Source organism: Dipodomys merriami, unplaced genomic scaffold (assembly GCF_024711535.1).
Source record: "Dipodomys merriami isolate MVZ:Mamm:240054 unplaced genomic scaffold, mDipMer1.0.p SCAF_11, whole genome shotgun sequence".
Classification (NCBI taxonomy): Eukaryota; Metazoa; Chordata; class Mammalia; order Rodentia; family Heteromyidae; genus Dipodomys; species Dipodomys merriami.
The window spans coordinates 49768229-49779811 of NW_027202382.1; the positions used below are offsets into that span (position 1 = coordinate 49768229).

An 11583-nucleotide genomic window follows, 5' to 3' on the forward strand; every position below is an offset into this window, starting at 1 on the left:
CTGCAGTGGAGGAGCCCAGCCCAGCCCCCGTGGAGGAGGCGTGGCCCCACCGCCTGGCTCCCTGCCAGCCACAGCCCCGCTTCCCCCTTAGCTGCCCCTGCTCCCACCCGCTGCCCGTGCCTGAGGGCCCGGGACTCCGTCCGTGGCCACATGACCCAAGGTTGTCAAGGTGTCACCCTGGGTGTCTGCCTGCCCAGAGCCCTCGGGGGTCAGCAGCTGGCAAGGGTCGTGGGCTCAGGATGCCCGGGGCCTGGGGACAGCTGTCTACCGCCCGGGCCACCAATGGCTCCCCAGGTTTGGACAACAGATGTCCAGGTCCCTGCCCCTCATACACCACGCCCTCGTCACCCCTGCCATCCATGCTAGTCAGGCTCCGTCTACTCCTGGGGCCAGAGGAGCTGGACGGCGCCAGCCCCGAGAACGGTCCCAATGGTCAGCACCAGGAACACGACCCCAGCTGTCCACACGCCGTAGCTCTGCGCCCGCGCTGGAGCCGGCGCCTCGGCGGGAATCATGCCCGTCAGGTTCAGCATGTAGCCCAGCGTCCAGCCGATGTCCATGCCGCCAGCCTGCTGGACACGGGGCCTCTCAGGGCAGTTCACAGCTGCCTCTGAGCCCATCCTACCCCCTCTGAGGGGCAGAGGAGCCGGGCTGGGGGCCGTGGTCACCTGCTCCTGAAAGTCGATGCTGGGCCAGGTGTCTGCACTGAAGCCGTAGCCCTCCTGCAGCAGCGTGAGGATGTAGAGGCCCGAGGCGCAGAAGCTGCACAGCCAGGGCTGCTGTCCAGGGTAGCTGGCCTCCACCTGGGGTCCAGAGCCGGGGAGTGGGTGAGGGCACCGCACCCTAGCACAGGTCCTGGCCAGAGGAGCCCCGAGACAGCGGCAGGCCAGGCCCTCCCGGGAGCCAAGGGCCCCACGGAGACCACGCTGTGGCCTAGAGGGCCCAGCCGGGTGACCCACCACATGCTACCCAGAGGCTGGTCCCACAGGGCTCAGGGCCAGGACCCCCGCCCCGCCCTCCAGCAGCCAGACCACGGAGCTGTCTTCCCTCTCTACCCATGGCTTCCCCCAAACCCAGTTGCCTGATGCCGGGAGTGAGCGGCAGTGAGGCTGGCGGCCCCCACACTCCCTGACCAGCGAGGCCCCGAGGCCCGTCCGCAGGCTGCCAGCACAGGGATCCCACAGGGCAGGTGCCCAGGGCCCACCCACCAGCCTCCAGGGCCGCTGGCAGAACTCCCAGAGGGTGGTGTTGACCGTGCCTAGTGGCTGCCCGGAGGTGAGGTTCAGGAAGCTGAAGGTGTGGTAGAACTCGGAGAAGGCCTGGGGAGGAGAGGCACTGCTGCCTGTCACCACCCCCCCCATGGCACCGGAGTCCCTAGGAGCCAATCAGGGCTCCTCCCGTCCCACCTGACCCCGCCCTTCCTGGTCACTCTGGGGCCCAGCGGGAGGGCAGCCAGGGCCAGGGGTTGGGCTCACGTAGAAGCGGCCCCGCAGCGGGGGCTGGTAGACCCCGTTGAAGGCACACTCGCGTTGGCCTGCACAGCTGGAGAAATTGAAGAGTGCCCGGATGGCCGCCAGGCAGGCCGCAGGGTTGCCGGTCCCCAGGACGGTGAGGTTCCGGGGGGGCTCCGGGGCGGCCGAGCTGGGGGTGCAGGGCAAGCTGTGCAGGGCGGCCAGGGGCAGCGCCACCTGGTAGCCGCTGTGGTAGCACGGGTGATGGACCGGCCTTTGGGGGCCGCCCTGCTGGGAGGGGAAGGAGGTGTGCGCTCCGGCAGCCGGCCCCCTCTCCAGCCGCCCCCCTCCCTGCCTCGCCAGCCCGGCGCCCGACCTGCACCAAGGCCGCCAGGAGCCTGCCCAGCGCCGCGTCACGCCCGTAGCAGAGGTAGCTGTGAGTGTAGACGCTGTAGTTCCTGCCATACAGGCGGAAGGTGGTCTGGGTGCTCTGGTCCAGGATGGGGGCCGCGGGCACGAAGCTGATCTGGGTGGAGGCGCCGCCCAGGTCCAGGACGCCCACTGGAGCCCACTCGGCGGGCTGAATCCATTCTCCGGACGAGGAGTACTGACGACGGACGGACGCTCAGCCCCGATGGCCGTGCCCGCCGACCCCACTGCCCGCCACACAGCCCCAGCCCCGGGCCCCTGACCGCTGGCCCCGCCCAACCCTCGGGCTGCCCACACACCTTGACCAGCCTTCCCAGGGCATAGTTGATGGTGATCCAGGCAAAGGAACCTTCATCTCGCCCCGTCAGGATTTCCGCACCCCAAAGATCCACAGGAGACTGGCTCAGCACCCGAGTGACCGCAGCCAGGATGTCCCTTGCCAGAGAGCCGTTCTCCTGGCTGGGTGGGAGGACCAGGCCTCGTAGCAGGGGACATCCCCCCTCCCCGACCGCAGCCACTCTCGGGACACAGCCTGGGGCCCCCTCACCTGAGCAGCCGCATGCCGGCCGTGGCGCCCAGGAACGTGACTGTGTCCCGATGCTGAGCCTTAGGGATCAGCCCCAGTGCCTCCCCCAGGCAGCCCTTCAGGCTCTCACCAGCCTGCGTGGGGTCGGAGGTGTAGGAGGAGATTCCAGGTCCTGAAACGCAGCGCCGGGCAGGTCAAGGCCCAGCCTGCGAGTGTGGTGAATGGTGGTCTCCACAGACAGGCCAGCGCCCCCTGCTTTCAGCCTGTGAGTGACTCGCATTTTGTTTGAACAGCCTTTGTCGGTGCTCTGACCAGTGGTAGATACTCCAAGTGTTAGCATCACGCCCACCTTGGGTCCTCAGCTCCACACAGCCTGAGCTCCGCCCAGCCCTGCAGTTCCCGCCCTACGGCCCGCTCCCCCCTCTCTCCACCCAGACCCACCTGAGCTCCCACCCACCTCACTTCCTGCCCCCAGACTCCCCTGCTACCGGGATAGGGACAGACGCCATGTGCTCCCTCTGGGGGGAGATACGGCTCCCCTAATAAACCTTGTAATACTCTCCCTCCTGTGCCTGCCTCTGCATGGTCCCCTGGAATGGATGTGAAGGATCCTTCACTAAGCACTTCAGTTGCCAACGAGGGCGAAGAGCTCAAGGCCAGTAGGGTTACACAGTGAAACCCTCTCAACCCACACACAAGAGCCTGGCTACGCAGGAGGCTGAGATCTGAGGATCGTGGTTTGAAGGTAGCCTGGGCAGGAACATCCATGAGACTTCAGTTAACCACACACACACACACACATACCCCTAAAAGCTGAAAGTGGAACTGTCACTCAAATAGAAGAACACTGGGCAAAAAAGCTCAGAGACCTTGCCAGGCTTGAGTTCAAGTCCCCCCTGCCCTTTGCCAAAGACCTTAAGGTGAGATCATCTGAATTGCCCGTGCTTGAGTCCAGTGGCCTCTCTGTCACCAGAGAGGAAGGAGCTCTGAGCCAGAGGGCTGGTGTGTGGGGAGTGGGGAATCAACGCCAGGCAAGGCAGCCACCGGCCAGAAGGACCTGGAGCCAAGATCATGGCTGGGCAGGGTGGGTGCTCCTTAGGGCTTCTGGAGAGGCTGGCCGGAGGCCCCTCACCTCAGGCTCTGCCTCTGAGCACGAAGAGACCCCAGGGCACCACAGGGCATTGCCCTCAGCGCCACACAGGTGCCCGGAAAGGGGGGTCAGGCAGGGAGGGACTCAGCCAAGGCAGACACACAAGGCCAGTGGAGGAAACGTCAGGCAAGGGGCCCGAAGGAGGCTCGGGAGAGGGGTGCGGTCTGCGTCCTGGCCAGGCTCAGGGAGGGAGAAGACAGGTCTGGCTCTACTCTCCACGGCTGACCGTGGGGCTGTGCCCACGTGCTGCCCCATCGGGGCTCTTCCTTTATGTCAACTTGCTGAGGGCTGAGGAAACAGCTTATCGCGAAGGTAGGAGTCCTGGCAGGTCAGGGCCTGGCCCGGACTTCCCACTGCCCAGCTGCCCCTCCACCCAGCAGGCCCCACCGCCCCTCCACCCAGCAGGCCCCACCGCCCCTCCACCCAGCAGGCCCCGCTGCCCCTCCACCCAGCAGGCTGCCCGCCACCCCACTGACCCTCCACGCGGCAGGCCAGGGCCTGGCTAATGACACCCGAGTTGTTCTTCTTGTCCGCTTGCCACTGGTACAAGAAGAGCGCGGTGTGGGAGGAGCCGGCATCAAACACAATCCCGAACTAGGGACGGCATGGAGGTCAGGAGGTCAGGAGGCCGCAGGGGCTGCGTCCCAGCCCCCCCCCCCGGGCTGCCCCGCTGCGGTGCTGCCCTGCACCTTGGTGTCTGCTGGCAGGAGGACGCGGCTGGCCTCCACCAGGATGAGGATGAGCACCGTGAGGCCTGAGGCCGTGGCTGCGCCCAGCAGGGCCAGGAAGGCCCGCTCCTTCCAGGAGAGACTCATGCCGCACGGCCGCCGGCACAGGCCTCGCCTGCGAGCCTGCACCTGGGGAACGCGTGGGCTCAACTCCACACACGGCCCTTCCCAGCCCTGGACCGGACTCCGCGCCCCGCCCCAGGCCCCGCCAGGGCGGAGGCCCTGACCCCCGGCTTTTAAACAAAGGCAGCTGTTACTTGTAGAAACACTAACCTTGGGTGTTTTGTAATCTGCTTTGAGACGGCCCTGGGCAGAGACCAAGGTGTGTGATTTCCACCAAGGATGTGAGGTCCACGGGTAGAAGGTGGCCATGCCCTGCTCAGCCCTGGGGCCCCGCATGTCCCGTCTCCCCGCGGTGACACCCTTGTGTACAGTGGCGTTACTGTCCCCACCCCCCCGTACTGGCACAGCCTGGCCACTGCCAGCTAGCTAGCGTGCGCCAGAGATCCGGCTGTGAGCATCATAGTCAGCTCCCAGGCTCGTTCCCGGACAGTGTGAGCACTCCCAGACTCATTCCCTGACAGTGTGAGCGCTCCCAGACTCGTTCCCGGACAGTGTGAGCGCTCCCAGGCTCATTCCCTGACAGTGTGAGCACTCCCAGGCTCATTCCCTGACAGTGTGAGCGCTCCCAGGCTCGTTCCCTGACAGTGTGAGCGCTCCCAGGCTCATTCTGACAGTGTGAGCACTCCCAGACTCGTTCCCTGACAGTGTGAGCGCTCCCAGGCTCATTCCCTGACAGTGTGAGCGCTCCCAGGCTCATTCCCTGACAGTGTGAGCGCTCCCAGGCTCATTCCCTGACAGTGTGAGCGCTCCCAGGCTCGTTCCCTGACAGTGTGAGCGCTCCCAGGCTCGTTCCCTGACAGTGTGAGCGCTCCCAGGCTCATTCTGACAGTGTGAGCACTCCCAGACTCGTTCCCTGACAGTGTGAGCACTCCCAGACTCGTTCCCGGACAGTGTGAGCGCTCCCAGACTCGTTCCCTGACAGTGTGAGCACTCCCAGATGCTCCCTGGGGAGCAGGCGACTGTGGGTCCCTGAGCTCAGGGAAAGGGGGACATTGTGCTGAGGACACTCCCAGGATCTAGTCGACATCGCTAGCCTGCAGCCGGGTCATGGGGACCAACACGTACCGGCCAGGGCCAGGGATTCGGGGACCCATATTTAGGAACGTAGCACTGAAAGCCCTCAGCCTGAGCCCCAGGGAAGAAGAGGGAGATGGGGCAGGCTTCCCACACACAGGCCTGTCCTCCCCACACCTGGAGGACATACCTTCCTATCTAGAGAGCCTCCTATGTAGGACAGATGCCCACCTGGAACAGGACCCCCCCAGGCCCCATACACAGCACAGACAGACACCCAGGACCCCCCCAGGCCCCATACACAGCACAGACAGACACCCAGGACCCCCCCCAGGCCCCATACACAGCACAGACAGACACCCAGGTCAGCCCCCAGGACAATGCCCCGGCTCTCACCGAGGCCTGCAGCCACCTTCGGGGACAGCTGCGGGAAGCCTGTGCCCGGCGCGGCGCACGGCCGCACACCTGCCATCTCTGCGGGGCTCTGCCCACCTGGAGCTGGGCTGAGGAGGGGCAGGTCTGCCTCAGCTCCCTGCCACTAGCGAGGCCGGGCTGCGCCCCCCCCCCCCCCCCCCCCCGCCCAGCAGCGTTAGCTCTGCGCCCAGGAGAGAGGAAGGGCCCTGCCCGGCGTCCCCAGGGATGGGGCCACGCCCTCTGGGCCAGGCCCAGCCCCGGGAGCTGGCCAGCATGCAGCCCAATGCAGAGGGCCGGCAGCTCCACTGAGGAGAGACACACAAGCTGCCTTCGACCGTCTTTACATCACAATATGGTCTTCAAAACACCAAACACAGATCTTCCTTAGGACCCAGCCATTTACTCCTTGGCATCTACTCCGAATATCACAAGCCAGGACACCAGAAAGACACATCCACGCTCATGGCTGCAGTCTTCACAGTAGCCACGCTACTGCCTCTTGCCTCACGCACCTGTCAAAACCCTTCAGTACCGCAATTTCTTTTTTTTTGGTCAGTCGTGGGGCTTGAACACTGGGCTTGGGTGCTGTCCTGAGCTCTTCAGCTCAAGGTGAGCGCTCTACCACTTGAGCCACAGCACCACTTCAGTTTTCTAGTGGTTTATCAGAGATAAGAGTCTCATGGACTGGGCTGGGAAGTTGGCTCAGTGGTAGAGCGCTTGCCTTGCATGCCTGAGGCCCTGGGTTCGATTCCTCAGCACCACATAAGTAAAAAGAAAAAAGCCGGAAGTGGTGCTATGACTCAAGTGGTAGAGCGCTAGCCTTGAGCTGAAGAGATGAGGGACAGCGCCCAGGCCCAGAGTTCAGGCCCCACGACCAGACGCCCCCCCCCCCCAAAAAAAAAAGCCAGGCGCTGGTGGCTCACACCTGTCATCCTAGCTACTCAGGAGGCTGAGATCTGAGGATTGCGGTTCAAAGCCAGCCCAGGCAGGAGAGACCGTGAGACTCCTATCTCCAATAAACCACCAGAAAACCGGAAGTGGTGCTATGACTCAAGTGGTAGAGCGCTCGCCTTGAGCTGAAGAGCTGAGAGACAGCACCCAGACTCAGAGTTCAAGCCCCACAGCCGACAAAAAAAAAAAAAAAAAGAGCCCAGGTTGGCCCCAAACTCAAGCTCTTCCTTGTTCCAGCCTTCCGAGTTCTGGTATGTGTATCATAACACCAGGTGAGTTTTAAATTGATTGACTCATTCCTCCATGAACAGTGTCTGCCACCTTGGCCCAGGCCAAGCTGTTTAAGTGCCATATTGTACATTTAGACCTGCTTCCTGCTTCCCGCTTCCTAGAGAAGCAGATGGCCCATCTCCCCCTGTGGAGACTGCCCCAAGTAGCCCTCAGATGGAGCAGCTGACATGCTGTGTGTGGACAGAAGAACATTTCTCCGGCCCTCTAAGTTTCAAAGGCCGGAGGTGGAAGGGGAAAGCCAGCCGCAGGACAGTACCTCTTCTAGGGTATGCTGGACCTGCTGGAGGCCATGGCTGAAGACTACTCATGCAGACAGCCCAGAGTTCCAGCACTCTCTTGTGCTGGTCTTCTGCCATTACACTCACCCTGTGAGTGACCCTTGGGTCACTTCAGTCCGTCTCTAACCAGTGGAGTCCCCATATAACCAACGTATGCCCGCCCTCCCCAGGTCTCACTAGAAATGGGGCTTGGCCCTGCCTCTGGCTCTGCAGGCTTTCGTCTGCTGCTGTTGCCCGGCTGCTGGCTGCTGCAGAATGCCCCAGGCCGGCCCAGGTGGATTCTCTGAGCTGGGATCCATGATGAATCAATAAACCCTTTGTTTCAGAGGTCCTGTGAGCTTAAGGCTTTGGTTTACTACTGTGCAAGCCACCTGGGACTCTGGAGTGGTCAGGACCGATGCTGTGGCCCATGCTGTGGTCTGGGGCCCTTTTTGCTTGCAACCCCCTCTGAATTTGCTGCTGTGAAATGAAAGGACGTTAAGAAGCCTTATTGAATCTGGCTGCAGCTTCCCAGGTTCTACAGGTGTTCACAGCAGATCACGCAGGGCTCTCGCCAGGCTGTTTGCTCAGGGCTGGCACTGTCCCACTGGAGCCACACCTACATTCTCATATTTTGCTGGTTAATTGGAGTTTGAGTCTCTTGGGTTCATCTGCCAGGACTGGCACTAAACCAAGGTGCACATATCTTGAAATCTCTGAGTATCTAGAGTTACAGGCACAAGTCACTGGCACTCAGCTGTGTATCATCTTTTAAATGTGTTAGGAGTTCAGTTTACAAGTATTTTGTTTGAGGGTTTTATGTCTATGCTCATAAAAGAAATTGGCCTATAATTCTCTCCTGCCCCTCCCTGCCCGGGAATGGCCTTTGAACTCAGGTTTCACTCACCAGGTCCACTTGCCTACTTGGCTGGTGCTCTACTACTTGAACCACACCGGCTTGTATGCCCATGTGAGGCACAGCCCAGTGGAAATTTTGGGGTACACTGACGTTGAACATGCCATTAGGAGAATCTAGGTTCAAAGTGAAGAGTGAATGAGCAGATTCCTGTGCTCACCGTGGGCAGCTGTCCAGGCCCACGTGTCTGTCCAGGCACACATGACTGTCCAGGCCCACACGACTGTCCGGGCCCACGTGTCTGTCCAGGCACACATGACTGTCCAGGCCCACATGACTGTCCGGGCCCATGTGTCTGTCCAGGCACACATGACTGTCTAGGCCCACAGGACTGTCCAGGCCCACGTGTCTGTGCTCATGGTGGGCAGCTGTCCGGGTCCACACCATTAGCGAAGCAGGCACTGCAGCTGGCAGAGACGGGCAGATTTAGGCAAACTTCCCAGTCCACAGACACACACTGCTAGCAGGAGTCCCGTCAGCCAACAAGAGAACGCGCTGGGGTTGAGGGGGACAGGCCCTGCCTGCCGCTGCGGCTCAAGCTGATGAATGATGGTGGCCACTCGACGCTGCTTATGGGTCTGTCTCTGGACAGCGCTTTGCTGACCCCCACAAGGCGGAAGTGCCCAGTCTTCAGAGAAACTAGGCAGGAAAGATACTGTATGGCTGTGGACGCCTGAGCGTCCAGAGACGGGAGAGCTGCGACACCCAGCCGTGGGCAGAGAGACACCTTCTTTGGAGCAGTTGTTGGACAGAGAGGTGGGACGGGCAGTTGGATACCTAGTTGTCTGAGACCAAGGCACAGAACTGTGCTGATCACATGTCAGACAAAGGAGCGGTCTGCCAGCTTCTCGTTCCTGATGAGTCTGGGAAGATGAGGAGGTCAGGAGGACGCTGGTACACCTGCAGCTCCTGCCGGGAGCTGTGTGCCATGCCCCTCACATGGCAATTTCCTTCTTCCCTCTTCTGGATGCAGTGGTTCTGGGCCAGGCCTTGGGAGCCGGCATCAGGGTGGGTTGTTCTCAGAACTCCCGTCAGGGCTCCTGAGCGAGGCCGCCTCCAGCAGTGTGGGGCTGTCCCCCAGCTCCACACCTTTTGAAGGGGAAAGTCTGGGCACTGAGGGAGAGAGGAATAGTAGGGGTTTGTGTGTGTGTGTGTGTGTGTGTGTGTGTGTGTGTGTGTGAAGGAATGGTGAACAGGCTGTGAACGGGGAAAAGCCCCATGCTGCATTCATACCTCCAAGGACCCCATGGGCCCAGGCCTGTCAGGAAAGGTGAGGCATGCTAATGCAGGCTGCTCCCACTTTTGAAGCTGCCAAGGTTGAAGGGAGGCCTTGCGCTGGGAGGCCTCCATCCAGTCAGGACGGGCGTGACTGTCAGCGTCCACCAAGTGGGAGTCAGTCTTGGGGGCCACGCTCCCTTTGGGCAGGTTTTTGTTTTGCAGTTTTGGGGGCTGAGCCAATGGCTGCCTGCACTCTGGGCAAGCCCTTTACCACTTGGACTATGCCACTTGAGCTCAGCTAGAAATACATAGATTGCTTACATTTTTATTTTGCATTATTATTATAAAGGTGGGGTAGAGAGGGGTTGCAGTTATGTTAGTCAGGTGAAGTACACTTCTTCTTGGACAATGTCACCCCTTCCCTCGCTCTCAACCCATTTTTCCCTCCTGTCTTCACCCAGAAGTTGTGGAGTTCATTTTCAGCATAGCGTCCAGTGAAGACCACTGCTGCATGTGTTTACCTGTTGTCCCTCCAGTTCTGTGCCTCCCGTACCCCCCGAAAGACAGATAAATGAACAAAATAGACAAAAAGAAAAGAAAAAAACAGCAATAGAAAAACCCCTCTTCTTTCAATTTCCTGGAGTTCATTTCAAGAAATACTATATGATCAGAGACCCAGAGGCACTGTGCCTTTTTCTTCCTTCCCTAAGAGTAGTTGTATATCTTTTCTATGTAGGGAATGTGTGTTCAGAATCCAGGGGTAAACCAGGTGCTGTCAGGCCTGTAATCCTAGCTACTTAGAAGGCTGAGATCTGAGGATTCTGGTTCAAAGCCAGCTTGGGGAGAAAAGTCTGAGAGACTGTTATCTCTAACTAGCAACAAGCCAGATACAAAGCCATGGCTCAAGGGGTAAAGCTCCAGGCTTGAGTGAAAAAGCTAAGGGACAATGCCCTTTGGGATAGTTTAACAAGTTCCTAGATGCTAAAATCCTGAACTGTAAGGCAGGAGTCAGAAAATAAGTCATGGAAAACAACAGGCAGGACTTCAGAAACAATGTATTTAGAAACATAGAAGCACTATCTTTGCATCTAAATACACTGACCATCAAGGATAAACATTGGTTTATTGGCAGGATACACTCTAACTCAAGGATAGGCATCTGTTTTATGGCAGGATACATTCTCTCCCAAAAGGGATCCCCAAATATTTACAGTACAAGTCAGTCTTACAGACCCTGAGCCCAAGTAATAATGTGTAGCCAGGACTGAGAACAGGAGTAACACTTACCTTAAAACAGCTGTACCTCAGAGCCTGCTTTCTCATACATATATACACCCGGATGTGGAAGAGCTTGGAGCTTCTCCCCTTGCAAAGCTCTGCCAAGCTTTCTTCCCACCTGACTGCCAGAATCCCATACACCTTGTCCCACAGGTCCTCTGTGTCCTTTGCCATGTCCTTTGTCATGAGCTGGGAGACATAAGTAAACTACTCCCTGAGTGCTGTGAGCTGCTCCAGCGAGTGAGCTGAGCTGAGGAAGAGGCTCTGGAGCCCTCGTTTCTAGCTGGTCAGTCAGCTGTGGAGGTGAGACAGCACCCAGGGGTGAAGGGAATGGCCGCGGAGACGCAAACCGTGCAGCGGTTCGGATGTGGCTCCGCGGCTGTGCATCCACACGGCTGCCGCCAGGCGGACAAGGCTCCCACTGCTGCCGCCTGCCCCTGTACGCGAAGGCGTCTCCTCCCTCTAGCTGCTGCATGGCTTTGCTTCCACTGTCTGATTACCCTGTATCTGGATTGCCTCTGGATTATCCTTTTGAGTCACCCCGCTACTCAAGTAGGCCCAGCCCAGCACTGGTGGCTCACACCTGTCATCCTAGCTACTCAGGAGGCTGAGAACTGAGGATCGGTTCAAAGCCAGCCCGGGCAGGAAAGTCTGTGAGACTTATCTTCAATGAACCACCAGAAAACTGGAAGTGGTGCTGTGGCTCAAGCGGTAGAGCGCTTGCCTTGAGCTGAAGAGCCCAAGGACAGCGCCCAGGCCCCACGACTGAAAAAAAAAAAAAAAAAAAAAGAAGACCCTGTAGGTCCAGAACTTACTAAACCTGATATTTTAGTCGAT

General features: G+C 59.6%; 1 protein-coding gene across 4 annotated transcripts; it reads right to left on the reverse strand.

The window, feature by feature from the left end:
- Positions 1 to 62: 62 nt before the first annotated feature.
- On the reverse strand, positions 63 to 4667 carry Entpd8 (ectonucleoside triphosphate diphosphohydrolase 8). 4 transcript variants are annotated; one of them, XM_070015177.1, is made up of 10 exons: positions 4558 to 4667; positions 4246 to 4413; positions 4033 to 4150; positions 2428 to 2578; positions 2180 to 2339; positions 1828 to 2058; positions 1476 to 1739; positions 1209 to 1319; positions 669 to 803; positions 63 to 569 (listed from the first exon to the last, which is right to left on the reverse strand). In XM_070015177.1, exons 1-10 carry the CDS (start codon positions 4654 to 4656, stop codon positions 378 to 380), a joined length of 1629 nt encoding a protein of 542 aa, XP_069871278.1. In that variant the 5' UTR covers positions 4657 to 4667; the 3' UTR covers positions 63 to 377. The 4 variants fall into 4 exon arrangements, with proteins under 4 accessions (XP_069871278.1, XP_069871277.1, XP_069871279.1 ...); XM_070015176.1 differs by having other exon boundaries at positions 63 to 572; XM_070015178.1 differs by lacking the exon at positions 4246 to 4413 and having other exon boundaries at positions 63 to 572.
- Positions 4668 to 11583: the final 6916 nt, after the last annotated feature.